This window comes from Sus scrofa, chromosome 12 (genome assembly GCF_054392235.1).
Source record: "Sus scrofa isolate SSC_HxYL_T2T_F1_AM1 chromosome 12, Sscrofa_HxYL_maternal_Yorkshire_Landrace_v2.0, whole genome shotgun sequence".
In the NCBI taxonomy this organism is placed as follows: domain Eukaryota; kingdom Metazoa; phylum Chordata; class Mammalia; order Artiodactyla; family Suidae; genus Sus; species Sus scrofa.
In genome coordinates, this window is record NC_139394.1 from 52,003,126 (window position 1) to 52,028,803 (window position 25,678).

At 60.1% G+C, this 25,678-nt stretch overlaps 1 protein-coding gene across 8 annotated transcripts; it reads right to left on the bottom strand.

The window, feature by feature from the left end:
• On the bottom strand, window positions 1–24,419 carry MYO1C (myosin IC). Of its 8 annotated transcripts, none has more exons than XM_021067559.2 (32): window positions 24,147–24,419; window positions 16,578–16,733; window positions 16,371–16,486; window positions 15,702–15,900; window positions 15,540–15,620; window positions 13,471–13,650; window positions 13,288–13,386; window positions 12,982–13,095; window positions 12,828–12,899; window positions 12,340–12,459; window positions 12,146–12,228; window positions 11,806–11,911; window positions 11,597–11,677; window positions 11,249–11,340; window positions 8,840–8,934; window positions 8,713–8,759; window positions 8,522–8,602; window positions 6,037–6,142; window positions 5,806–5,923; window positions 5,101–5,214; window positions 4,950–5,026; window positions 4,531–4,599; window positions 4,347–4,431; window positions 4,092–4,251; window positions 3,766–3,849; window positions 2,552–2,645; window positions 2,404–2,459; window positions 2,148–2,283; window positions 1,998–2,068; window positions 1,813–1,910; window positions 1,640–1,739; window positions 1–1,229 (listed from the first exon to the last, which is right to left on the bottom strand). In XM_021067559.2, the coding sequence occupies exons 1-32, from the start codon at window positions 24,219–24,221 to the stop codon at window positions 1,203–1,205; spliced, it is 3,192 nt and encodes a 1,063-aa protein (XP_020923218.1). In that variant the 5' UTR covers window positions 24,222–24,419; the 3' UTR covers window positions 1–1,202. The 8 variants fall into 8 exon arrangements, with proteins under 8 accessions (XP_020923218.1, XP_084841525.1, XP_005657073.1 ...); XM_084985399.1 differs by having other exon boundaries at window positions 15,983–16,486; XM_005657016.4 differs by lacking the exon at window positions 24,147–24,419 and adding an exon at window positions 23,220–23,305.
• Window positions 24,420–25,678: the final 1,259 nt, after the last annotated feature.

Here is a 25,678-nt window from a genome sequence, read left to right on the forward strand (position 1 = left end):
TTGGCAAACACATATTGCTTTATTTAGTGTTTCTCTGGATCGCAGAAGTGTCAGCAGTGGACTGAGACTCCCAGGAGGGCAGAGGCAGCTGGGCAGGCCCTAGGCCCTCTGGGGAGGTAGGGGTGGGTGGGGGGAGAAGCAGCAGAAAGAGGTGATGCCCCTGCAGCTCCTCCCAAGGCCAGCCCCTCCCCCAGGGTCCCAGGATGGGGAGGGGTGCAGGGGCCTGTGAAGGCCCTTCGTCCTGGAACTGGGCCCGAAGTATATGGGCAGGGTGTTTGTCATCCTAAGGCAAGAACTCAGGCGGGAGGGCTCCTCCCACCTGGTGGCCCCCGAGGGTGATTGCTGGTCAGGGAGCCATGTGCACCCTTAAGACACGAGCCTGTTTCATGGGCCCCCCTGTCCCTGGGAGAGGAGGTGAGGTGAGCTGAGGACAAAGCTGCAGTCTGGTTTTGCCCCAGCCTGCTGGATGACCTTGGGCGAGTCTCCTCCCCTCTTTGGGCCTCTGTCTCTTGCTCTGTCACACTAGGCAGCTAGACTGGATGATCTCTCAGAGCTTCTAAAATATACAGTCTAAGAGTCCTGCCCCCACTCCAGGATGCCCTCAGGTTGGCATGACATTAGAAGGGCATCTTTAAGGCAGGAAGGAGGGGCCAGGCAAGGATGGTCTCAGCCCCAGGGGGATGCTGGAGTGGGCTGCAAAGGGTACAGGTGGGCAGGCAGACAGACAAGGTGCCAAGGGAACAAGGAGGCGAAGGTGGCCCGGGCAGGGAAGAGGGCACCAGGGCCCAGACCGCCCACCCTCCCAGCTACATTCCCTGCCAGGGAAAACACATCCAGTGTGTCTCGGGGTAGGAAAGGGCTTTTTAAAAAAATAAGTTTCCTATAAAGCATCAAAAAATCTCAGAGAAAACCTCAGCAAAAGTTCCCTTTTCTCCAATATTTGGCATTGGCAGTGGGGCTGGCACGGCTGCCTCTGGCCCCGGCTTTCCTATTGCTGTGGCCCGGCCTGGCCCACTCCTGGGGCAGCTCCCTGGCCCCTGCTGCTCCCCCAGGAGAGGGACGAGCAGGGGGTGGGAGTTTGTCGGTGGGCTTCGAGGTGTCCCTGGGTCCCTGTCTGGAAGCTCGAGTCTTTGGTAACTGGGAAGGGGAGGGGGGATGAGCAAAGCACTGGGAGGCGGGAGGGGGTCCAGCGGGCACCTTCATCACCGAGAGTTCAGCCGTGGGGCCACCTGTGGGGGCCGGGGAAGAAGCCCAAGGGGTGAGCAGGAAGCAGAGGTGCTGGGGGCACGTGTCTTCCTGGCTTAGAAACGCTGTGGTGTACGGGGTGCTGGAGACCCTGAGCCTGTCCCCATAGGAATCTGTGTCCTGGCCAGGGTGAGCCTCTCCTACCCACACTGGCCCCCCGCCCCCAGATCTCCCCGACCTCCCTGTGCTGCCATCTTTACGACCCTCTGCTCTCTGGAGGCTCAAGTGGCCCTCTCTCTGGTCCTCAAAGGGGCAGCAGGAGGAAGGGAGTGGTATGGTGCCCTCTGAATCGAGGTCCTCGGGGAGGTGCCCAGGCTCTGCCCAGCCCTGGGAGGAAGGCGTGGCCCCAGGGCTCTCAGCCGGGAGGCAGGGAGTTGCTGCCAGGCGCACTCACCACGGCCAGGTGCCCGTTCTTGGCCTTGGTGATGAGCAGCTCCGAGCCGGGTGTGAAGTCGATGATGCCATCCCTGCCCGGGCCCCCTGCGAACGTGATGCTGGAGGGAAGGGGGTGGGTGAGGCCTGCCCTCTGTGCCCACACGGCCCCCTTGCCACCCCTCCCCGCCTCACCTGCCCTGGTTGATGTTGATGTTGCTCACGCGGTCGGCGCTGAGGGCCGTCTTGGTCAGCGTCTCAATCACGTGGTCGCTCTGCAGCACCACGTCCCCCTGGGGGCCAGACGGAGGGAGGGGTCAGGCCCTGCCCAGAGCTAGAGACCCCACCCCCTCCCTGCCTCCCAGTCCCCCGAGGGGCACCTTCTGCTTATTGTCCTCACGCTGCACGTGCAGCACAAAGAGGCTGTCACTCAGGCTGCTGACAGATATTCCTGAGGGGGAAAGGCAGAGGTCAGGGTTCAAGGGTCAGAGCAGGAGGCCCTCCCCACGCAGCCCAGGACTGTGGCTTACCGGTCAGGTTGGCATAATCAATCCTCTGCTTGACTTTGGCATCCTCCACGATGACCACGGCGTTGGGTGTCAGCAGCAGCTGCCGGGAGCGTGGCTTGTAGCCTTTGCGGTCATATTTCACAACGGGCACGGCATACTGGGGACAGAGGGCAGGCGAGGGGCTGAGGGGCCTCCTCACCCTCCGCCCCAGGCCCTGACCGCCACCTAGCCCTGGGGTGGCAGAACCGCGGGACTGGGCGCTACAGGCAGGTCTCACCTGGATGGGCTCAGAGCCCAGGGCCTGCAGCACCTTGGGGCTGATCTCATCCGCACCTGTAACCCAGATGGGGGAGGGGAGTAAGAGGAGGAGAGAGGGGCCGAGGATGGAGATGGGGGCCTTTGGCACTGGAAAGTCAGGGGCTCACCAAGCCGTGTGCTGATGAAGAGCCTGGGGACACTCTGGGGGTAATTGTCTTTCTTGCCTTTGAAGATCTCACTAGCCACGGCTTTTTGCTGCAGCTGAGGAGATAAGGGCAGGGAGGGGGCTGTCAGAGTGGGGGTAGGGGCCATCACCGCAGAGGCAGGCCCGGCCTCAGGAACCGAGACAGGCCCCCTCGCCCTCTCTCTGGCCCCAGCCCCAGGCGGCTAAGCCCCGACACCAACATTCCCCATCAGCCCTTTCTCTCCCTTACCGCCGTCCCCACCAACCAAGGCGGAGGGCTCCCTCAGAAGGGTCAGGACAGTATAGTCATGATATTAATTCCCCTTCATATCAGGCCCTGGAGCCCCCGAGAGTCAGCTGCAGCCTGGGATCTTGAAGCTGGCTGATTGCTGATACCTGAAACTACTACCGGGGCTGGTAGATGCAAACTATTACATTGAGAATGGATAAGCAACGAGGGCCTACTGTACGGCTCAGGGAACTGTATCCAGTCTCTTGGGATAGAACTTGATGGAAGACAGTGTGAGAAAAATAATGTATATAGCACTGGGAACTATATCTAGTCACTTATTAGGGAGCATGATAATGTGCAAAAAAAGAACGTGTATATATATGTATGTGTAACTGGGTCACCTTGCTGTACAGCAGAAAACCGACAGAACACTGTAAACCAGCTATAATGGAAAAAATAAAAATCATTACAAAATTTAAAAAAATTTTAATTAAAAAAAGAAAAATTATATATATGTGTATATATATATACACATATGGAGGGCTGGGTCACTACACTGAACAGCAGAAATTGACACAACACTGTAAGTCAACTACACTCTAACAGAAATAAATTTTTAAAGACAGGGTAACGGTGCTGAGTGGGTCCCTTAGCATCGTCCTATACCAAGCTGGCAAATGCAAGGCCTGTCAGCCACCAGTGTCTCTCTCTGCCATCATTCCATCAGACTGAAGCTGCAGCCTTTTCAACAACGCGCTCTGGGCAGCCCCTCCCAGTCAGGGGAGCTGGTATGGCCTATGAACCCTACTGGCCACAAAAAGTCTTCTCCAGCCTCGGCTTCATGCATGAGGCGGAATCGGAGCTGGGACCCACTTGAGGTCACATGGTAAATCCAAGTAAAGGTCCGCCTGGCTGGCACGTTTCCAGCGGCCCCTGGCTGGTCCCCAGGGTCCCCTCGCCCGTACCTGCTGCTTCCACTCGGGGCTGATGCTCCGGCAGTACTTCCACACCATGTTCTTCCGGCAGAGCTCCCGCAGGAGCTCCGAGGCCTGGGGGCACAAGCGAGGTCAGGGCAGCCAGGCAGCCTGGCTCCCCCCCCCCGCCCCGGAAGACGACAGGCAGAAGCGACACCCCCTCGACCTGGACCGCCCCTCCATTCCCGAGTTGTTCCCCGCAGCCCAGCTCCAGGTCCCTTCCCTTCCCTGCCGCTCGCTCCTCTGGTCACATGATTATCAAGTCCCTCTGCTGAGGGTGTTGGTGGCTCCCGAGTCAGGAGGGAGGGCCCACAGACCTCACGCAGGGCAGGTGGGGGCGTGGGCCAGGAAGGGTCCAGGATATTCCGGGGCAGCTGCCTCCGCAGGTTGAGCAAAAAAGAGGTGCGCACGTGATCCAGGAAGAAGGCGTTCTGGGGGCAACGGGGTTCGTGGCGCAGGATGAAGCCACGGATGAGCCTGGGGGCGGAGGCCCGACACGGGTGGGAGTGAGAAGCCTGGTGACGGACCCTCCCACCCGGCTCCGCATCCCCTCCCCACGCCCCACTGCTCACCGCCGGATGGTCTGTGCCGCCCACTTCCTCTTGGCTGCCTTCCTCCGGCCCAGCGTTCCTCGCCACCACGACTGGATGCATATAGCTGCGGAGACCACAGAGGGCTGACCTCTCTCTCTCCTCCCCGCGGTGGCCCACTCTAGCCCCAGTCCCGTCCTCCTGTAGACCCCCCTGGGCCCCGAACCTGATCGCTTCACTCGGAGGAATTTCTGCCGCCAGTGAAAGCCCCTCCAGGCGGCCTGGATCTTCGTGGCTGTGGTTGGGAAAGAAAGTCACTTGGCCAGAGCTTAGGGGACCCAGCCGGGGGCCTGGCACGCGCAGAGCCCGATGAGTGACATGAGGGAGGGGAGTGGCTGAAGGAGCTACTGAGTGAGAGATAAATGAAGGGAGAGGAAATGAGAGGGCCGAGCAAGGTGGGAACCTGTTGGGATCCCGTATCTGGGGGCAGGACAGGTGGCAGCTGGGGCTGGAGCTGCTGAGGAGGGGGGCCGCTGAGGGTGGGGGTGGCAAGCTTTCTGCAGAAGGAGCCCCAGAGCAGGGATTTCTTTCCTGTTCCCCAGAATGGACCCCGCTGGCACAGGAAGGATGGGGCCCCTCTCTCACCCAGGCTCTGCCGCCGGACCTCCAAGGCATCCTCTGTGGCAAACAGGGTCTTGGGGAAGCGGATGAAGATCTTGGTCCTGGGAGGGCAGCGGTGATGAGCCCCTGGTTGCCACCCCCATGCCCCCAAACACCAGGCGTGGGTGCCACTCACCTGCCCATCTTGTACTCTTCCGGCTTGTAGCCAAGGTGCCTGATCAGCACAGCCACCCCATCCTGGGGCCTTCCTGCCCATGTAGGCCATGTCTCTGGGCACAGTGACTTGTACCTGGGGCCAGGAAGAGCAGAAATGCGCACCCAGTCCCCCCCCCCGCCAGCACCCTTCTCTGGGGGCCCAAACCAGATTTCCTGGGCACCTGCTGGGCGCTCCCACTGATTGACAGCTCACAGAAAGCCTGGGAGGTCGCTCTGCTACACCCCCTCTTTAAAGATGAGGAAACAGGTTTCTCAACTGCCTAAGGGCAATGGACCTGAAAGCGGTAGAGACACTCAGGCTTGACCAACTCCCCAGCTCTCTAACTCCGGGTCGCCTCAGAGCTGCTCTAGCCTTTCTGAGCTGATTGGCAACTCTGTCCTCCTCCTAGGCTTTTACTGTCTCCCTCGGTGACAGGCCTCAGGGACCCGACCAGCTGCTCGGAGAGGGCTGGGCCTGGGGTTGCTGGGGGGTGAGTGTTTGCCCTTCCAAGCTCGACCTTAGGCCAGAAGCACGGAGGGGCCCCTGCTGTGGATCCCCCGGCAGCTCAGGGTCCTGTCCCTGAACGGGACTGAGAACTGCTGTCCTCCCTCTGGGGAACGCCCAGGCTCCCATTGTCCCCCCGCCGCCCCCCACCCCTGGCGCAGAGCCAGGCCCCGCCCCCACCTCTGCAGGAAAGCCTCGTATTTGCGACGATAGGCAAAGCCGGCTCTGCGCACGCGCAGGTTCTCCATCAGCCCCAGGTACTTCACCTGGTGCCTGATCAGCACTTCGTCAAAGCGGCCTGGGGGGGGGGGGGGCAACGGGGTGGTCAGCGGGCATTTTGCCCACAGACGGCCATCGCCTCTGCAATGGGAGGAGACAAGGCCCCCACCGCCGACGGAGCGGACGGCCTACCAGGCTGCTTGGCGTCATTGGGCTTGATGCAGCGGACATAGGCAGGCTCCTTAGACTTGAGGATCTCCACCAGCTGCAGGAGGCTCATCTTGAACTGAGTGGCCACCTGGTCAGCCAAGATGAAGGCAAGGTTGGCTGGAGCTGGGCTGAGGCCGCTGACCCCTGCAAATGACCCTCCCTGTGGCAGAGCTGCCAAGCTCCAGAGGCCCCTCCCTGGGCCAAACAGCACCGGCTCCCACAACTACCCCTGCCCTTAGGTGGGGGGGGGGGGGGGCTTACTTCCTCCCATCACCCCTCCCTCACAGTGATGGAAGGGGCCAGACTACCTCACCAGCATCCCTCTGGCTGAGCTAGAGACCTCAGCTCAGGGAGCTTCACTCGGCTCCAAAAATCCTGCTCACGTCTCCTGGCAACCAGAATCCTACATCTCCCTTTGGCAGCCACTCTCTCTTAGAATTTCAGGGCCATATTGTTAAACAATGTATCCTACTCCTCTGCCTACAACCATTATCCCTACAGACTGTGCTGCGGAACCTCCAAGGGTCTCAGGCCTGTGGGAGAAGCGGATGCCTCAGCAAAGACTCGCAATTCATCACGGTCCCATTAGTGCCATGGGCATGTGCCTGGGGGTTCTGGAAGCATCAAGAAAGGGGCAACCAATCCAGTTTGTGGGGTAGGGAGCATCAGGAAGGGCCCTCCGGAAATGACCCTTTGGCTAAGATTTATTTGTCTTTTTAGGGTCACAGACAAGGCATATGGAAGTTCCCAGGCTAGGGGATGAATCGGAGCTGCAGCTGCCGGCTTACACCACAGCCACAGCAACATTAGATCCGAGCTGCATCTATAACCTATACCACAGCTCATGGCAACGCTGGGTCCTTAACCCACTGAGCAAAGCCAGGGATCAAACCTGCATTTTCATGGACACCAGCTGGGTTTGTTACTGCTGAGCTAAGATTTAAAGGATAAGCAGGAGTCATCTGGTGTTGTCACTGCTGTGGCACAGGTTCCATCCTGGCCTAGGAACATCAGCAGGCCGTGGGCAAGGACAAAAATATATAAAGAAAGAAAGGATAAGTAGAGGACAGCCAGAGGGAAGGGAGGAGGGAAAGGCATCAGGGGGAGCAACAGTGTGGGCAAAGGCTAGATGTACAGAGGGAGCTGCAAGCAGCGCATGGATCCAACTGGGGAGGAAAAATGATAGTGTTGGAGAGGCAGCATCATGGCAGGACTCGAGAGCCACAGAAGGGAGACCGACTATTATCCTGAGGGAAATAGGGAGCCAAAGAGGAATCTGGAGTGAGGGAATGCTTTTGGACCTGCTTTTTGGAATATCTATGGCAGATAGATGGAGGATGGTTGGTAAGGAGACCAGGGAGGTGGCTGGCTGGCTCAGAGGACTGAGCTGGAGTCATGGTGACGGGGAAGGGCCGAGAGGAAGGAGTATTTAGGCAGCAGAAAGAGGCAAGATCCAGTGGTTGTGAGGATGAGGGAAAGGGGAAGGCTGCAGAATCGGGGATGCTGCCCAGGTTTCTGGGCCTTTAGGACTGAGTAGAAGGTAGTCCCTGCCCCGAATCAGGGAAACAGAAGGAGCAGGCCTGGGACCCTGGACAGTTAAGGACCCATCACAGACTAGCGGAGTCTGGAGCACCTGCGGGCTACTTAGAAGAGGTCAGCGGAATCTAAGGAGAGGCCTGGACAGGAGTGGGGGTGTCCTCTCAAGGGCGGGGGAGGGGGATACCTTGGCCTGGAGGATGAGAATGCTCAGGGAGGGGGATGGGTGGAGCACAGAGGGCAGGGTCCCAGGGAGTCAGACCCTGAGCCACACGCTGCCTCCATGGCAGCCCTGCCAGCATGTCTCAGCCTGCCTGCCGCACTCTGGCTTCCTCCTCTCCACGGACCTGGCTCTTCCTGGGACCACCCCGGCCCTCCTCCTGCCAAGCCCAGCAGCCATGCCTCTGCTGACATCCGGAACCCTCCCCACACCTGGTGCCACTGGCCCTATCTGCCTCTCCCAGCCTCTCTCCTCAAAATGTCACTTTCCTGTCCATCTCCTGGTCCTTTTCATGTACCTGTGTGGGGGCCTCTGGCTGCCTACAGTGCCCTCCCATAGGTCTATCTGACAAGCACCTAGGCATTCCCAAGTGGTCTTCGAAGCCTCCTCCTCCAGGAAGCCCTCCCTGGTCCCCTCCCCTCTTCTACTCCCTTGGGCAATTTGCTGCTCCCCATTCTAAGTTCCCATTTCTACGAGAGCACAGCAGCAGCCACCACAGACGTCTGCTGAGGGGGTGAGTGCACACACAAGCACACATGGAAGCAGGCACAGGTGCATCCACGGGCAGCCTCCTAGACACACACGAATGTGCTCCCAGGTACCCACAAATGCACGAACTCACACACACACACTGCCAACTCCCAGCTCATGCAGGCACTGGTCCTATTCCCCGGCACACACACGCCCCCTCGGGTCCCACAGCCTTCACACCGTCTCTGGCCGCTTCTTGTCACTGAGCTCGCTCCGGTCGAAGCACTGGCTCATGATGGGATTCTCTGAGCTGCACATGGTCTGTGAGGGCAGAGCAGGGCGTCACGGTGGGAGCACAGGGACAAGCCAGTCCGATTCCTGGGGCGGAGGTCACTCAGAGCCCAGGCCGCGTGCCCTCCCCACGTCCTCACCTCCTTCAGGTTCCGGAAGAGAAGGTCATTGTTTTTATCCAGAAACCCTGGGAGGAGAGAGGAGCTGTGAAGCGAGGGCGAGCCCCTCTCCCCGCACACTGTGGGGACCCAGCCCCGGGCTCCTCACCGGTCACACTGTAGGTCACCTCCCCAGCGTAGTGCAGAAGGCGGAACTCCCCCCGGCCCAGAGATTTCCTGGTCCGCTGGTCAGCCAGCTTGTGCCTGGGAGCGACAGGGAGAGGACGCCTCAGACTGCTGGCCTGAGCCACGCGCCCTGCCTGCTGAAGAGGCTTCAAGAGAGGAACCAGGCATCCCGTAAGCAGCGGGCAAGGCGGGGCCACCTCCCTGCACAGAGGCTGCCAGAGAGGCTCAGAGAGATAGATGGCTTTGCCCAGGGTCACACAGCGCCAGGACCAGGAACCTATGCCTCTGCACTGCCAGGGCGTGCTGGATGGAGGGTTACTTGGTGTTGCTTTTGGCTGTTGCATGGCTCTGCTCAGCGGGCTGGGTGCTGCCCACTGCATGTTAAGAATGGAATCTGGGAGAAAGAAGAAAAAAAAAAAAAAAAAAAAAAAAAAAGGCATTCCCGTTGAGGCGCAGCAGAAACGAATCTGACTAGGAACCATGAGGTTGCGGGTTCGATCCCTGGCCTCGCTCAGTGGGTTAAGGGTCCGGCATTGCCGTGAACTGTGGTGTAGGTCACAGATGCAGCTCGCAGCTGGCGTTACTGTGGCTCTGGCGTAGGGTGGCAGCTGTAGCTCCGATTTGACCTCTAGCCTGGGAACCTCCATATGCCGTGGGTACAGCCCTTAAAAAAAAAAAGAATGGAATCTGCCCCAAGAGATCACTTACGTCTTAAGCATGTTTATACTCTTTAACCCATTTTCAACTTTTAAGAACAATGCCAAGCAACTAACCAGAGACACAGGCATAGATTTAAGGCCCAGGGATATCCGTGGCAGCACTGCTTTCCCAGCAGAAACCTGGAGGCTGGCCAGGGCCCCCAAAGGCTTGGTGAGAGCAGTGGAGTATCTGTGTGTTAGACTCACTGCAGGAAGTGTTTTGAGGAAATTTTTCTGTTTGATGATACAGGAACATACTCAGGATACAACATTATCCTGCCTTATACACAATAAGTTCTCAACTACAGAAAAAAAAAATGTATAGAAAAAAGGCAGGAAGAAAATGCCTCAAATTGTTAACAGTGGTGACCTCTGGGTGACGGATTACAAGTGGCTTTTGCACATGTTCCAACTTTTCTCTGATGAGCAGTGTTATTTTTACAATCAGAAAAAGGTTTTCATCAACTATAATAAAAAAATTTCAACTAAAAGTTTTAAAAAATAGTAAGAAAAAGGGTTTTTAATATTCTCTTAGGAGTTCCTGTCATAGCTCGGTAGTTAACGAATCTGATTAGGAACCATGAGGTTGCGGGTTCGATCCCTGGCCTTGCTCAGTGGGTTAAGGATCCAGCGTTGCAGTGACCTGTGGTGTAGGTTGCAGACATGGCTCGAATCCCACGTTACTGTGGCTCCGGTGTAGGCCAGTAGCTATAGCTCCGATTCGACCCCTAGCCTGGGAACCTCCATATGCCATGGGAGTGGCCCAAGAAATGGCAAAAAGACAAAAAAAAAAAAAAAATTCTCTTAAATACAAATTCTCAGGGGCAGAGTTCCTGCTGTAGCTCAGTGGCTTAAGAACCTGACTAATATCCATAAGGATGGGGGTTCAATCCCTGGCCTTGCTCAGTGGGTTAAGGATCTGGCGTTGCTGCAAGTTTCAGTGTAGGTCAAGGATGCAGCTTAGATCCCGAGTTGCTGTGGCTGTGGTGTAGGCTGGCAGCTTCATCTCCGATTAGACCCCTGGCCTGGAAACTTCCATATGCTACAGATGTGGCCCTAAAAAGCAAAAAAAAGAAAGAAGGAAAAGAAAGAAAAAATGCTCTGGGCTCTGCCATTTGTGGCTCTGGGGCTGAGTCCCAGTTCCAGACTTAAGCATGTGAGATAACCCTGGGCAAGGAGCTTCACCTCTGCGAGCCTCAGGAAAACCTCCTTCAAGGGTTGCTTCAGGTTAGAGATGATGAGCTCAAAGTACAGCAGAAATGGGACAGAAGGGCTTGTTTTTCCCTCCCCTCGCCCCACTTTAGGGGATTCCTTAAATAAAAAGCAGTTTCCAAATAAGGAAGCTAAAAAACCTTAGCAAGTTTCATTCTCAAAAAAGAATCACTCCCGCCGTGGCTCAACGGTTAACAAAGCTGACTAGCATCCAGGAGGATGCAAGTTCAGTCTCTGGCCTTTCTCAGTGGGTTATGGATCCAGGGTTGCTGTGAGCTGTGGTATAGGTTCCAGATGCAGCTTGGATCCTGTGTTGCTGTGGCTGTGGTGTAGGCCAGGACAGGGATTGAACCTGTGCCACGGCAGGGACAACACCAGGTCCCCAACCTCCTGAGTCACCAGGTGTATTATGATTCGAGGGGGATCCGAGGCTTCCACAGACCCCCACCCCCACCCCAAGACAGCCCGGCAGCCTTACTCACGTCAGGAAGTGTGGATGGTGTTTGACTGTGTCCTCCAGCTTCTCCAGGAAGGTCAAGTCTGTGGCCTCCCCGGGGCGCAGACACTCCTCGTCCTAGGGGGTGTGGCAGAGGGTGCGGGGTACGTGGCGGAGGGACTGGACAGCACAGGCACTCAGGGGCCCTCGTGGGAGACACAGACCCAGGAGGCCTCCCCACACCTCCCATCCCCCCGCCCCTCCCCGCACATGGCCCTGTCCTGGCCCTGCTCAGACTCCAGCCCTCTGCGGACAGGCGGGGAGAGCAGAGCCAAAAGAGTGATAGCATCCCGCCCAGCCCCCGCACCAGGCCTTGGAGGCACAGACGGCTCACCAGGATGGAGATGATGCCCTTGAACTTCTCCTCCACCAGGTCACAGATGATCTTGTTGTTGAAATACTGGACAGGCTCCCACTGAGGAGCAAGAGGGGAGGGAGCCATGGTCATGGGGTCCTGGCACCCCTCTGGAGGAGGCCGACACCTGGCTTCGAGGACATGTGGGGACACCCGCAGGCCCGTGGTGACACCCGTGGTGCACTCACCGCGATGCCCTCTGCCTCATACTCCTCTTGCTCCGACTTGAGGGTGAGCTCGATGAAAAGCTGCTGCAGCTTCTCGTTGCAGTAATTGATGCAGAACTGCTCAAAGCTGGGAGGGGGACAGAGGAACCCTCAGTAGCTCAGGGGACATGAGACCAGGAGAAGGGCAGCGGGGGGACAAGGCCCCTGCACATTGAAGGGAAGAAACGCGGAGCAGGACTCAGGGTGGCTGGGAAGTCGCTGGCAAGGATGAGAGAAGCCCGGGGGCGGCGAGGGGGAGGAGAGGGACCCGGGCAGGGACAGGGCGGGTGGAGGAGGCACCGGCGGGGCCGGGGGCACTGACCTGTTGTGCTGAAACACTTCGAAGCCGTAAATGTCCAGGAGCCCAAGGACCGTAGTGCTCCGCCAGCTCGGGCTCTCGGCGTCCTAGGGCCAGGGAACCCAGAGCATGGGCCCGAGTGCTGGCCAGCTCCCGCCCCAGGCCTCCCCGGACGGCCCTCCCCGTCACCTTGGGAGCAGCAGGGGCCAAGCCCTCACCTTGGAGGCCAGTGACCTGTTGATCTTGGCAACCAGCCACGTGAAGGTGCGACTGTACACGGCCTTGGCAAGGGCATCTCGCGCATACGCAGCCTGTTCTAGGTTCAGCGGGCTCAGGAGCTGCCGCGGGCAAGAGGGGGAGATGAACGCAGCTGCTTCCCAGCCCTGCCCCTTCGCGCTCAGGAAACTGGCCGCTCTGCCCTCCCCACTCCTGGTGAGCCTGGGGGTGGGGGCACCAGGGGAGGCCACGGTGGCCACACCAGAGGGAAGGTGGTGTAGACACAGGATGCCTTCTTCCTGGAGGGGAGTCTGCCTTCGAGCCTCGCTCTCTTCCTTGCGACCTTGGCCAGAGGTGCCTCTCTGAGCCACCTGCCTCAGCATGGCTGAGAAGACCAGCTGAACAGACCGGGGGGAAGAGACGAGGGGAGCAGGGGCTGCCTGGGAACATCCCCCCCGTCCCAACCCGACCTCCCGGGGCCGAAAGTCACCTCTTCGCCCTTGGCGATGATCTTCCTGTGCGTCAGCGCTTCCCGCAACGTCGAGCCCTCCACACCCAGGAGCTGCCAAGGGAAGGGGTGGGCCTGGTGGGTGAGCACGCCCCGGCCCCGCTGCCCTGCCCTCGCCCCCGCTCACCCTGCTCACCCTGGTCAGATACTTGAGCTGGTTCTCGGTGGTGACCTGGGCATTACTCTCCTCATTGGCAGCAAAGTGGAGGTTGCCCAGATGCAGGACGCTGGCCACGATGCTCAGAAGATCCTGGGGGGACGGGGAGGGGCAGGTGGGGTTACGGGAGGGCCCCACACAGTGGAAGGTCAGAGGGAGCAAGGACCAGGGGTAAAGCCTTGAGGGGAGAAGGTGGGTGGCTAGTGTGGAAACAGGGTGTAAAGGTGGACCGAGATTTTGCGGGTGTGACAGGAGGAAAGGGGGGGTCCCCAGCAGAGGCCTCACCTCCACTTCATCCTCCGTGAAGTCGATCACTGTCAGAGCCTTCCTGACGACCTTCCAATCATTCTTGTCGTTGATGGAGGAGACTTTGGCACACTGGCCCTGGAGGACGGGCAGAGCTGGCTGACCAGCCCTAGGACTGGGCTCCCTGGGTGGCACCTGCCCCCCTGCCTGCCCACTCCTCACCTTCACCAGGTACAGGTAGCTCTGGGGGTTCCGTTCCAGGCCCAGCCTGCGCAGCGTCTCCTCCTCGCCCCCCTCCAGCAGCTGGTAGAAGACGTGGAAGTTCCTCTCCCCGTGATTCTGGTGCACCACCCGTGACTTCTCCAGGAGGTAACTGAGGATGTGGCCACCCACGGGGGCACCCTGTGGGCAGGGCAGCGTGCAGCGACTGCTCAGGAGAACTCGGGGCAGAACCCAGCTTCCCCTACCCCCCCTGCATTCCTGGGCACTCGTTCCTGCTCAGCCCACGGCTGTGTGGGTCCAGGCAAGCCGTCCCTCTGGCCTCAGCTTCTTCCTCTGAGTGATAGGATGCCCAGCACTCTCTACCTGGCAGTTCCACTTGGATGCCAGGCAGGCATCTCAACCTCAAGAGGCCTAAAACTGAACTCCTGATGTCCCCCTCCCCAGATTGGCTTCTCTTCCCATTTGGTCAACACTCACTCCACCCTTCCCGGGGTTCAGGCCAAGAAGCCCGCCATCCTTCTGGAAGCCTCTTTTCTTTTTTTTCTTTCTTTTTTTTTTTTGTCTTTTTGCCTTTTTCTAGGGCCGCTCCCATAGCGTATGGAGGTTCCCAGGCTAGGGGTCTAATCAGAGCTGTAGCTGCCGACCTACGCCAGAGCCACAGCAACGTGGGATCGAGTCACATCTGCGACCTACACCACAGCTCACGGCAACGCCGGATCCTTAACCCACTGAGCAAGGGCAGGGATCGAACCCGCAACCTCATGGTTCCTAGTCGGATTCATTAACCACTGCACCGTGACAGGAACTCCTGGAAGCCTCTTTTCTTCCACACCAAACATCCAATCAGACAGCCAAGCCTGCTGCCTTAACCTTCAGAATATCCAGAATCCACTGCCACCACCCTGGGCCCAGCCCCTGCCATCTGTCGTCTAGATTTAATAACCATCACTTCCCTAACTGGCTCCCTCGCTCAGACTGGTTCTCTACCATCTATTCTCAACAAAGCAGGCAGGGAAGTGAGGTCATAACACAAGTCTTTTTTTTTTTTTTCCCCATTTTTGGCCGCCCTGTAGCATGTGGAGTTCCCAAGCCAGGAATCCAGGGGTCAGATCCAAGCCACAGTCACGACCTCAGCTGCAGTTGCAGCAACACTGGATCCTTAACCCAGTGTGCCAGGCTGGGAACAGAACCTGTGACCCAGCGCTCCTAAGACGTTGCCAATCCCATTGCGCCACAGGGGAACTCCATAACACATTTGTTTCAAACTCTCTGATGGTCTCCCTGCCACTCGAAGCTTTAAAAAACTTCTTACAAAGACCCCGAAGGGCCTGCACCCCCTGGCCTCCACCTCTCTTCCTCGGCCCCTCCCTCTCTTCTCCAGCCACTCTGGCCTCCTTGCTGTCCTTGAACTCATAAGCACCCCCCCACTTCAGGGCCTCTGCCTAACCCCCCCCATATCTATCTGCTCACTCCCCCGTCTCCAACAAGCCTTTACCAAAATGCCCCCTTCCCAGCGAGGCCCACCCTAACTGCCTTATTTATTTATTTTTAGGGCCGCGCTGCGGCATATGGAGGTTCCCAGGCTAGGGGCCGAATTGCTGCTACAGCTGTCAGCCTAGGACACAGCCACAGCACTGAGGGATCCAAGCCATGTCTGCGACCTACACCATGGCTCATGGCAACACCGGATCCTTAACCCACTGAGCGAGGCCAGGGATCGAACTCGCAATCTCGTGGATCTTAGTCGGGTTCGTTAACTGCTGAGCCATGACGTGAACTCCCTATCTGCCTTACTTAAAACAGCAACTGCCCCCTCCCCTTACCTCATTTTATTTTTTTTGCCATGACATTTGTCACCTAAATTACATCTTTCTGTTCATCGTCTATCTCCCTGGAGACAGGGTTTCTGTCAGTTTTGTTTCACTGCGGTACCACCACCTGGAACAGTGCCTGGCACACAGTAGGTTCTCCATAAGTAGACAAGTCTTTTGCTGGTGCCAAAGACCTGGCCAGTGGGCGCCTACAGAATGGGAATCCCACTCCCCCTGCCCTGACGCACCCACTGGTACCTTGAAGTCAAACTGCACGTCCATGTACTTCCCGAACCTGCTGGAGTTGTCATTCCGGAGGGTCCTGGCATTTCCGAAGGCCTAGGAAGGGACCGGGGTATGAGGGATGCCTGGCAGTCTCCCCCTGCCCCCCGACCCCTGGCCAAGCTGCTGTCCCCTCACCTCCAGCACCGGGTTGCTCTGCAGCAGCCGGTCACGCACGGCACCGCCCCGCTCGGGGGCTGGGCAGGTCTCAGCATAGAACTGCAGCAGCCGCTTGGTGGCCTCTGTCTTGCCTGCCCCGCTTTCCCCAGAGATCATCACCGCCTGGTCCCGACGCTCCGTGCGCAATGCCCGGTACACAGTGTCGGCCACCGCGAACCTGGAGCAGAGGCTGGTCAGGAGCTTAGGGGAGGGGGGGGGGCGGTGACTGCAGGGGATGGGCGCTCCCACGCCTGGTGTACCCTTGAGGATGGGGGAACCCGTCAGGATGCAGGTCCAGGGAGACCTTCACAGCTGAGGATGAGAATCCCATTCAGGCGGAGGATTGAGCAGATCGCCCATGGGTGGGAGGACTGGAGGTCATGCAGCTGAAGGCTGAGGTCACGCATACGTTCAGACTGGGAGATCCCTCAGAGGCAGGGCTCAGAGGGTCACTAAGATGGGGGGCCATGCCCAGGCAGAGTCGGGGGAATGAGTCAAGGGTGTGCGTTGGGGTGGAGGTCCTGCCCAGATGGAGTAGGGAGATTCACCTTGGAGGGGGACTGGGGTGACCATGGGTGCGCGGCTGTGGCTTCCCTCACAGGTGGGGATCGGGATTCATCCCCGGGGAGGTCAGGAGGGGTCACTCACAGGTGGGGGGGCACCTCATAGAAGCTGACACCCCGGTAACGCTCCATGTGCTGCCGGCTGTAGATCTGCAGGTCCCGGTAGGGGTTGACAGAGACCAGGACGGGGCCAATGTAGGTCTGGGGGGGGGAGGGTCAGAAGTTTCTCCCAGAGGCCCCTGAGCCTCTTCCCGCCTCAGCCCTGCATCTGTGCCCCCCGCTTGGGCCTCACATAGATGAGGTTCTCCCTGAAGCGTCGCCGCAGGTTCTCGATGAAGGCGGCCTCGCTGGTGAAGTTCTCCAGCAGCACGAAATCCTGTACCCCCACCCGGTCTCGGGCGGTCAGTGCGCTCTCCATGGTCACCCGCACCCCGTCACTGCCCAGGGCCTGCAGGGGTGGGCCACGGGAGAGGGTCAGAGGTAGCAGGGGGCAGGAAGGCCACTTTCTCCCCCTGCACTGCAGCCTGTAAGACTGAGAGGGCCACCAGGGAGGGGCGCGTGGACCCAGGGGGCCTGGACACAGGGAACACCCTGGAGATGGACCACGCTGGGTACAGCTGGCACGTGGAACTGAGGACACCGCTCCCAGAACAAAGGCCACGTGGGGCACATGGGACCTGAACACACAACCCTGGGGCAGAGAACCCAGAGGACATGGGGCAAGGCCCCCGATTCCAAGGAGATGCCGGTTTTGTGTAGCAAAAGGTGGGGGAATGTCATGAGAAGAAGAAAAAGAACGCTCTGTTGACCTTGGACAAAACGCCTTCTCTCTCTGGGCTGCTTCCTTCTCAAGAGGAGGAGTTGAGAATTAGACCAGGTGACTTCAAGTCCCTTAGTTCTGAGCCACGTGTGACAGGTGCTTTGTAGGACAAGTGGCTCCGGAGGGAACTCTACAGGCAGGGTGGGGCCAACTCTCCATCCCCACCCACCAAACTCTCCAGGGGGAGCAAGAGGCCGTCCCAGGCCGTAGGAGAGGGATTCCCCCAGGGCCCTCACATCCCAGCTGGGCTCAGCACTCACCCCAGAAGGGGGGCCTCCCTCCCATAGCTGAACCACACCCTCTCTTTCCAGCTGCTCGGTTCCCCAAACACCCTCCTCCCCTGAGAGCGATGAGAAGTCTCATGGCCCTGGGGTTTTACCACGGAAAGCCCAGCTGCCTCCCAGCCCATAAGAGGCTGGGAAAAGTACAGAGCTCAGCGAGGCCCTCACCCCACACCACGTTCTTCAGAGAGGGTCCGAGGGCTCTAGGAAATTGACTCCAGAATGTCAACAGTCAGAGAAGAGCAAGGTGGCAGCAAAGGTGGGATTCCCGAAGGCGTCTCCCCCACCCGCACACCACCCAGATCTCTGGCCTGGGCACCCCTGGCCAGGGGCCTGTCTCTCGGAGGCAGGTCCCTCATCGCCCCCCGCCCCCACCCCCGCCGCTGCCTCCAATCCTGTCCTGAAGCAGCTGCCAAATCTGGCAGCCCAAGCTCCCGCCCCCTTGCCCTCTGGGTGACGGGTCTCGGCGCTCTCAGCCTTCCCCGGGAGCTATTCGCCCGGTCCGGGTCCGAGCGCCTTCAGGCCCTGCCTGCCTCGGCCTCCTCCCCCTGCAACTTTCCGGGACGTTTTTCCACCCGAAATTCCTGGGCCGCGCCCGCTTCCTGGCGGGGCCGAGGCGGCGCCGCGAGGCCAGAAGGGACTCCTGGGACCCCCCGCCCTGCCCGCCGCCCCTGCTCACCGACGCCCGGTAGCGCATCCTGCCCGACCGGCCTGGCGCCCTGCTCCGCTGCCCGTGCTTTCGGCCGGTGGCGCGGCGGCGGCAGCGGCGGCGGCGTCACGGGGGAGGGGCCAGTCCGCCCCCGGTTCCGCCCCCTCCGCGAGCCTCGGAAGCGCGGGACTCCCCCGGCGCCCCCGCCTCCCTCGGGGCTCGGACTCTGGGGTTCCTCTCTTGCTGGTGGGGGTGGGGCAGGAACTATAGGGGGATCTCGGGGCGGGGGTGGGGGCAGAGGTGGGGGCGGGGTTCCCCGCGGAGCAGGGGCTCCGCCCGAGTCAGGTTTTCCTGGAGGGACGTCGTTGATTCCAGGGTGGGGCCCGGAACCCGCGCGGCCGCCGCGTCTACACCGGCCCAGAACTCACTTCCGGGCTTGTGTCTACACTACGGACTAGGCCAAGCGCAGGACTCACTAGGCAGAAGCTCGTGGGTCCTGAAGGAAGCAGGATTTCCCTCCCCCCCTCTCCCCAACCTCGAGTCCCGGGAAAGTTAAAAATAGAACGAAATGTCCAAATACGGCCGGCGCGCCCAGGCGGGCGGAGCCTCTGTGCGGGACACTGTCCATCCCCGGACTCTCTGGGGGGCGGGTCCAGCGTCTTTAAGTCCCAAGAAAACCTCTTTAGGTTCCCGCGTCTGCCCGGGGCGCGCGCCCCAGGGACTGAGCACCTTTTTGGAGCGCAGTGCGTGCCCGGCCTCCATGGAGGGCTCAGCTTTCCATCTGGGAAATCCAGGTCCGACTTCCAGCATTTGGGACAATGCCCTCCCCCATTCCAGACACCCTGACCAGGGCCTCTGTGCCCAGGGGCTCCTTACTTCACTTCTTCCTCTGGAGGGGGCCTCCCCCTCTTGTCCCTCCGGCGGCCCCCTTCGTATTCTAACCAGGGCACCCTCTCTCTATCCAAACCAGCCCCCAGGCAGCCCCACCCTCTCTAGACTCTTGGAGGGCAGCAGCCTGCTGGGCAAACTCTGGCCCAGATCCCAGCGCTGGTGGGGGTGTGACGGCTAATGCTTCCAAAAGGCTGGGCCACTTCTCTCCAGCTGTGTGCCTGCCAGCAGGTCACAACTTCTGGGAGTCTCTCCTTCAGCCTTAAATGCCAGTCTCCAAGGTGTGGTTGAGAAGGCTAAGATAAGGAGCCAAGGCACCTCCCAGTCCCTCAGTAAACACCACGTCCCTCTCTGGGCCTGACGCTCTTGCCACACACCCACACACGCTTGGAGCAGACCTACTAAGAACCAGGTCCTGGCCCAGACAGGTCACCTTTCTTATCTAGCTGGGAAAGCCCCTCAGGCGTGTCTGTCTGCCAGTTACAAAGAGCTCTCGAACTTTACCTGTGCCCCACCTGACAGATAAGGACCCAGAGGTGCAAAACGGAGGACACTGACTTGTCCTATTGGACAAAAAGCAGGCCTAGGACCCAAAGTCCCAGCGCGCCCCACCCGCGGGCCCAGGATCCCCCAGGAGAGAGTGAGGCTGCGGCAGGTGCGGGCTGCAGCCTCGTGGGGAAGGCTCATTACCTCGAGAACAGCAGCCCAGCTGGAGCCGCAGCCCGGGGGAGCCCGCGGCGGGGGCACCAGCTGGGAGATGGGGCCCTCTGGAGGGGGCGAGGGGACTGGGTGCTGCCGCGCGCAGCTGGGAGATGGGTGGGAGCAGCGGGTAGGGGTGGGGATTGTGTGCTTAAAGCCACCCGCTGCGGCGGGCTCAGGGTGGGAGGAGGCCCCTTCCGCGATGCCCCCAGGGTGAAAATGCAGAAAGGAGAGGGAATGGGGAGGGGATTCAGCTTCCTGCTCACCCGGGGTGTGGAGTGCTTTGCAAGACTGGGGGAAAGGGGTCGAGCCGGCCCCCACTAGGAGCAGGGCCCCGGGGGCGGGCAAGGCTGGAGCTCAGGGCTGCGGCTGGCAGACTCCTGGGGAAGGAGCTGGCAAGGGGGCGGGGCCTCGCGGCCGCAGTGCCCGCCCCGCCCCACCCGCCGCCGCGTCAACCTGCTGGAATGAGGGGAATCTGCGTGCGGAGGGGTCGGACCGGCCTCCCCCAGCCAGAGCCGCGCCGCTGCATTCCCGAGATGCCCGCTGGCGCCCCCACAGCCGCCGCCCGGCGGCAGAAGAAGGGGGCGTCTCCGTTTCTAGGCGGACCTGAGCGCGGCGGGCCCCTAGAGGGACCACAGGGCCCACCCCGCCCCGCTACAGCCACCGCCCGCCCCGCCTCACTGGACAGGGGCGGCCTCTTGGGAGAGGGGTGGGGAGGCGGGGGACTGAGGGTGAGAGAGACACGGCGGCCGAGGATGCAAAGCCGAGTGCTGTCTTCTGGTAGACCCGTCAGTGACCCCAGCCGAGCCATGAGGTCTGTATTATTACCCCTCCTTCTACAGATGAGGAAACTGAGGCAGGGCAGGTGACCGACATGCTCAAGAGCCCAGGACTAGTAAAAGGAGAGGTGGGATTGGAAAAGGGAAGTCTAGCACTGTCTCCTCCTGTGATGAGGCAGGGAGAGGGCTGGTGGATCTCCTGGCTTCTCTGTAGAGGTTAACATGCTACCTGCCAGGCCATGACCTTCCTCGGTAAACTCGTGACTGCAGCGCCCGGTACCCTCCCTTGGCGCTATTGTGTGACAATTGACATGTAGGCCTTAGGAATAGCAGCCTGGGAGATGGACATGTCATCGGAGCTGCCAGCATGTCCCTGGACCTAGGGGCTGGCTGCAGGGTGGGGTGCAGTCATGGTCCCCGAGTGACCCAGGACTTATTTCCCAGGGCTGCCTCTGGGTCTTCTCCCACATGGGGAGGTCGTTTCTCCCGTGAAGGTGGGGATGGAACAGGTCCAGCAGACCTGGGTCATCCATTACCTAGTATCAGCCAGATGCCCCCAAGCCTGAGCTCTGGAGGAGGGGGGAGGGTAGTGGGTAGCCTCAGGTGTTCCCCCACCGCAGGGCTCTGCAGTTCTGGAGAAGGTGTTCTGAGGAGACCCCCAGATTGCTGCTATAAACTGATTTCCACTGAGGCCTTGGGGAGCAGAGAAGAGAACCACAGCCTAGGGGACAGGCTGGGGGGAGGGATAGACTGGGGGTTTGGGATTGGCATGTTCGCACTGAGGTATATGGAATGATTGGCCAACAGGGGCCTGCTGTATAGCACAGAGAACTCTACCCAATAATCTGTGATAATCTATGTGGGAAAAGAATCTGAGGGAGAATGGATGTGTATACATGTATAACTGAATCACTCTGTTGTAAAACAGAAATTATCACAACATTGTAAATCAACTCTACTTCAATAAAACTTGAGAAAAGAGAGGAGTTCCCATCGTGGCTCAGCGGTTAACGAACCTGACTAGCATCCAAGAGGATGTGGGTTGGATCCCTGGCCTTGCTCAGTGGGTTAAGGATCTGGTGTTGCCATGAGCTGTGGTGTAGGTCACAGACGCGGCTCAGATCCCACGTTGCTATGGCTGTGGCATAGGCTGGAGGCTACAGCTCCAAAGTGACCCCTAGCCTGGGAACCTCCGTATGCCTCAGGTGCAGTCCTAAAAGACAAAAAAGAAAAAAAGAAAACAAAATAACCATAGCCTATCTCACTCACAGCTCATGCTGGGCACAGAACAGTGGCTCAACTTCTGTGTATCGAACACACCTTAGGTCCGGGCCCAGGCTGCCCCACCAAGGACTGTTCCAGACTCAAGGTAAATGTTTTGAGGGGGAATGGAGAAGGTGAAGACTAGGGATTCTACCTGAGAGCTCTCTGGGCCCCGGTCTAGGGCTGTACACTCTGGTTCCAGAACCAGGGGCTTTTTGCCTGCCAGATGCCTCTGCCTGAGGGTCTAGCAGAAAGACACAAAGCACCTTGCCCCCTAACCTATCCTCCTTGTTCAAGATCCTGTATGTTGAGAGGAGGGAGCCACCTCCAGCTAAGTCATCACTTCTTTGGCACCAAAAGCCCTGCCCTCCTCCTTCCACTCCTCACACCAACGAGTCACCACTTGCTGGAACTTCCCCTCTGCTCCTGTATCACTGCTCCACCCTCCCTCTCCCTGCCGGAGTAAGCAAGCAGCCTCCACACTGGCCTCCCTGCCTTCCTCCCTCCAATTCATTTTCCCACAGCAGCCGGTGGTTTTTACAAATCCAAATCCAATCAATTAACAGCTCACGTTAACAGAGTGAAGGTTTATAGGGCACTCCTCCATGTGCCAAGCACACCCACTGTTTCTTCCAGCAGCCCCCACTGCTCCCCCGCGTCCCGTTCCCGCGTGGCCACATGGGTAGCCCTCTCCAGTCCCTTGTCTCCCCATGCCTCCCTCACCACCAGGCACAGCCAGGAGGAGCTACGCCTACCCCTGCCACCAGCCGTGGGGCTCTAAGCTTCTCGCCTTTGCACCTGCAGCATCCTTGGACGACCCAACCCCCTCCCCACCTGACTGACTCTTGGTGGTCCTTGAAGACTCAGTTCGGGTATCACTTCCTCCAGAGCCCCTTCCTGACTCCCCGAAAACACACAGCCCTCTCCTCATCGCAATCCGCTCTGTTTGGATGTTTCCTTGTCAGTCTCTCACCCAGGCCGGCACCCAGTGGGGGCTCAACGCCCCTCGTGGACGCCCGCCTGAATGAATGAACCCACAGAGCCCGGGAGGGTGAGCAGGAAGCCGGAGCGTGCCTGGCATTGAATAGGCCATGGGCCAGCCATTCATTCTCTCATTCATCTCAGAGCCCCCCATCCGCCACACTCACACGCGGGGGCTCCTGCCTCGGCGGGGCCCGTGGGCGGGGAACGGGAAGGGGCGGGGCCGGGGCGGCTTCTCCGGAACCCGGAGGCAAAGCTGGCAGTCGGAGGGCCCCAAAGGGCGCGCAGGGTACCCCCGCCCCCAGGACGCTCCTCCTCGCCCTCACGTTACCCGCAACGAATCCACGTTTCCATCAGCCCAATCCTGGAGCCGCCAGGTTCTGGGGCCCTGCCCCGGCCAGGCCGAGCCGACCCTCGGCCCTCGCAGTCTCCGCGCCGGCGACCCCGCCTCCCGAACGGTAGCTCCGGGCCTAGGTCGCCGCCCGGCCGCTCTCCCTCTCCCCCATCCTGCCCGCCAGCGGAGCCCACCCCCCGCCGCCCCGGCTGCGGCCCGCCCCGCGCCCCGCGTACCCACCGGCTCGGCTTCTCGGGTGCGCGGGCGGGGGCCAGGCTGGGCGGCGTGGCCGGCTCCGGAGTCCGCGGCCCCGGCACGCTCTCCCCGCCCAGGGCCCGCCCGGGGCCGGGCCGCTGCCTGTCGTCATCCCGGGCAGGGCTCAGGCCCCGCGCGCGCACCCTCCGGCCCCGCCCCGTTCGCCCGCCTGCCCGCCCGGCCAGGTCTGCGTTCGTGTCCGCGGAGGCTTGGTGCAGCGCACTCCGCAGCCAGCTCTCCCGGGACGAGGCGAGTCACAGTCATTCACACTCACAGGTACACACACACACACACACACACACACACACACACACACGCACCCTCCTCCGACCGAAGACCCGGCCCACTCGCTGCAGTCCTGGGCGAGTGGGTGTCTTATGGGGTTCTCGCTTCTCATCGTAGGGCGCCTTTGCATCCCCAGAGCAAACCCGACCCTGCCCTGCATGCCAGGCCAAGTCAGTTCTTTCCCATTTGTGACTACCATGCCCCCTTCACCTGCCTTCCCGCCCACGCTACCGCGCTGAGCCGGTGGGCGTCATTTCTTCAGGCCAGACGGGAAAGCGGCGGCTTTAACTGAGCCTGTACTGTGCACCTGGAGGTTCATGTGCACTGGTCCTTAGATCTCAGAGCGGCTCTGTCACCAGTTCATAGCCCAGCCCGCTGAGGATCAGGGAGCTGGAGGAGAAGGGATTCAAACCCAGATCCCGGCTTTGAAACCCTGCTCCTTATAGGCTTAAACCCTCAACCTTCCTTCCATTTACCCCTTCTTGCCCGGTTTGTCTCTGTTCCACCAGGGATCAGAACGCTTCCCCACTGCTCACTGCCTTCTCAAGGGGTTTGCTTGAGAAGGGTCTGCTGGGCCCTGGGCAGATACAGCCACCCTTCCTCCCAGCCCAGAGCTTCCCAGCTTACTAGCTTGCAGGGCCTGTGGGGATGAACCACACGGATGATCTCCCCCGTGGGTATCAGCTCCACTTGCAGTGCCATTCCGCCTGTGGATAGCCAGCGTGCTGAGCACTGGGGCCTCTGAGCAAAAGCCCGCTTGCCTGCCTGCTGGCTCTGCCTGTTGCCGGAACCAGGAATCTGATCTTAAGCTGGGATGGCCACTTGGTTCAGCTTCAACTTCAGCCCCAGGGGATGTGTCTGGTCCAGCGCCTCAGGACACAGCTGGAGCAGCCCAGGTCTGATTGGGAAGCCTCTTGGCCCAGCGGGGTTGGGGCAGGAAGAGGAGGGGCTGAGGGATGGAGGAAATGCCTGTTGTCCCAGGTAACCAGAGGAGCTGATGTAGCCACCCACGAGGGACCCTGAGCTCCAGGTCAAAGGGTAGGAAGTTTTTCCCCCCAGCAGCTTCACGGCCGGGTGTTCTCACTGGTGTCCGCTGGAGAGCTGTGACCACTCCCCAAATGTGCATCCTGCCCCAAGCCAAGAGGATGCATCAGTAGGCACTGCCCCGCCTGCCTGTCCCCCGAGCTTGCCTGCCTCCTGCAGCAGCAGGTGAGCCCCTGGAGTTTGAGAGGCCAGGGCTGCTTCTGGCAGCTGGCCATGTTGGCAGAGGGGTTTAGCTGGGAGGCAGGAGGGCACGGGGAGGAGGTCCCTGTCCCATCCTCCTCTGGAGCCTCAAACGTTTAAGAGATGGGTCGCCGGGTGGCGTGGCAGTGGGTAGCTGGGTCCTATTTGCCCCTTACTTTTCCTCGCCACCCTCAGATGCTCCCCACCCCCAGACGTTCCTGTTTTTCTATCTTCATTGTTGCTAAATCACAGCTGACACTTTCCTGGCCTGGGACTGAGCCCTTGGATCTCAGGCCATTCCTTATAGGAAGTGCGGAGAGGGAAGTGGATGGGGAAAGCGACCTTTCCAGAGTCAGACGCTGGCATGGGAGGGGCAGGGTCCGGTGGGGCAACGCTGGCCTTGACAGCCCCTGGGGTAGGCACCTTCCCCCAGGCACCCTTCCTTCCCTGCCCTCGGCTTCCCCCGCCCAGGAAAGGCCAGCAAAGCTTCCTTCCTTCCTCCGGGAAGCACATCTATCCAGGGCAGGATCATCCCTGGCGGCCACACAATGGCCCTTATCAGCCGTGGAGCCAGGCGCAGAGACCCAGCGCACACCAAGTCTCACACATTTCCTGTTTCCACCCAGCGGTCAGGGCTGGGCCCAGAGCCGCCATATCCTGACTGGGGCCAAGAGGAGGGGGAGCACCCTCCCCCCCTTTCCCGCCTCTCGATCCCTGCTGGACTCGGCCCTCCGGGCAGGGGTAGGGCGTGTGGAGCCCTAAGAGCGACAGAGAGAGGTGGGCACAATGGAGAACAAGCATGGGCCACAAACGGGAGGAGAAGCGGGGACCCCTGGAGTCAGGAGCCCTGAGACCCAGCCCCAGGGCTCCGTTAATCAGAAGGAAGAGCTGGCTCGAGCGTTTGGTTTTGGCAATTGTTCTCTCACAGTAACCTT

Bases quoted from the DNA above. Each gene is read 5' to 3' on its own strand.
- MYO1C (XM_021067559.2), bottom strand. From the start codon at position 24,221: ATGGCACTGCAAGTGGAGCTGATACCCACGGGGGAGATCATCCGTGTG. The intron at 11,341-11,596 runs GTGAGCCGTCTG...CACACCCCCTAG, and splicing joins AGGGCATCATCTCCATCCTG to GACGAGGAGTGTCTGCGCCC. The intron at 1,911-1,997 runs GTGCCCCTCGGG...TCTGGCCCCCAG, and splicing joins GTGAGGACAATAAGCAGAAG to GGGGACGTGGTGCTGCAGAG.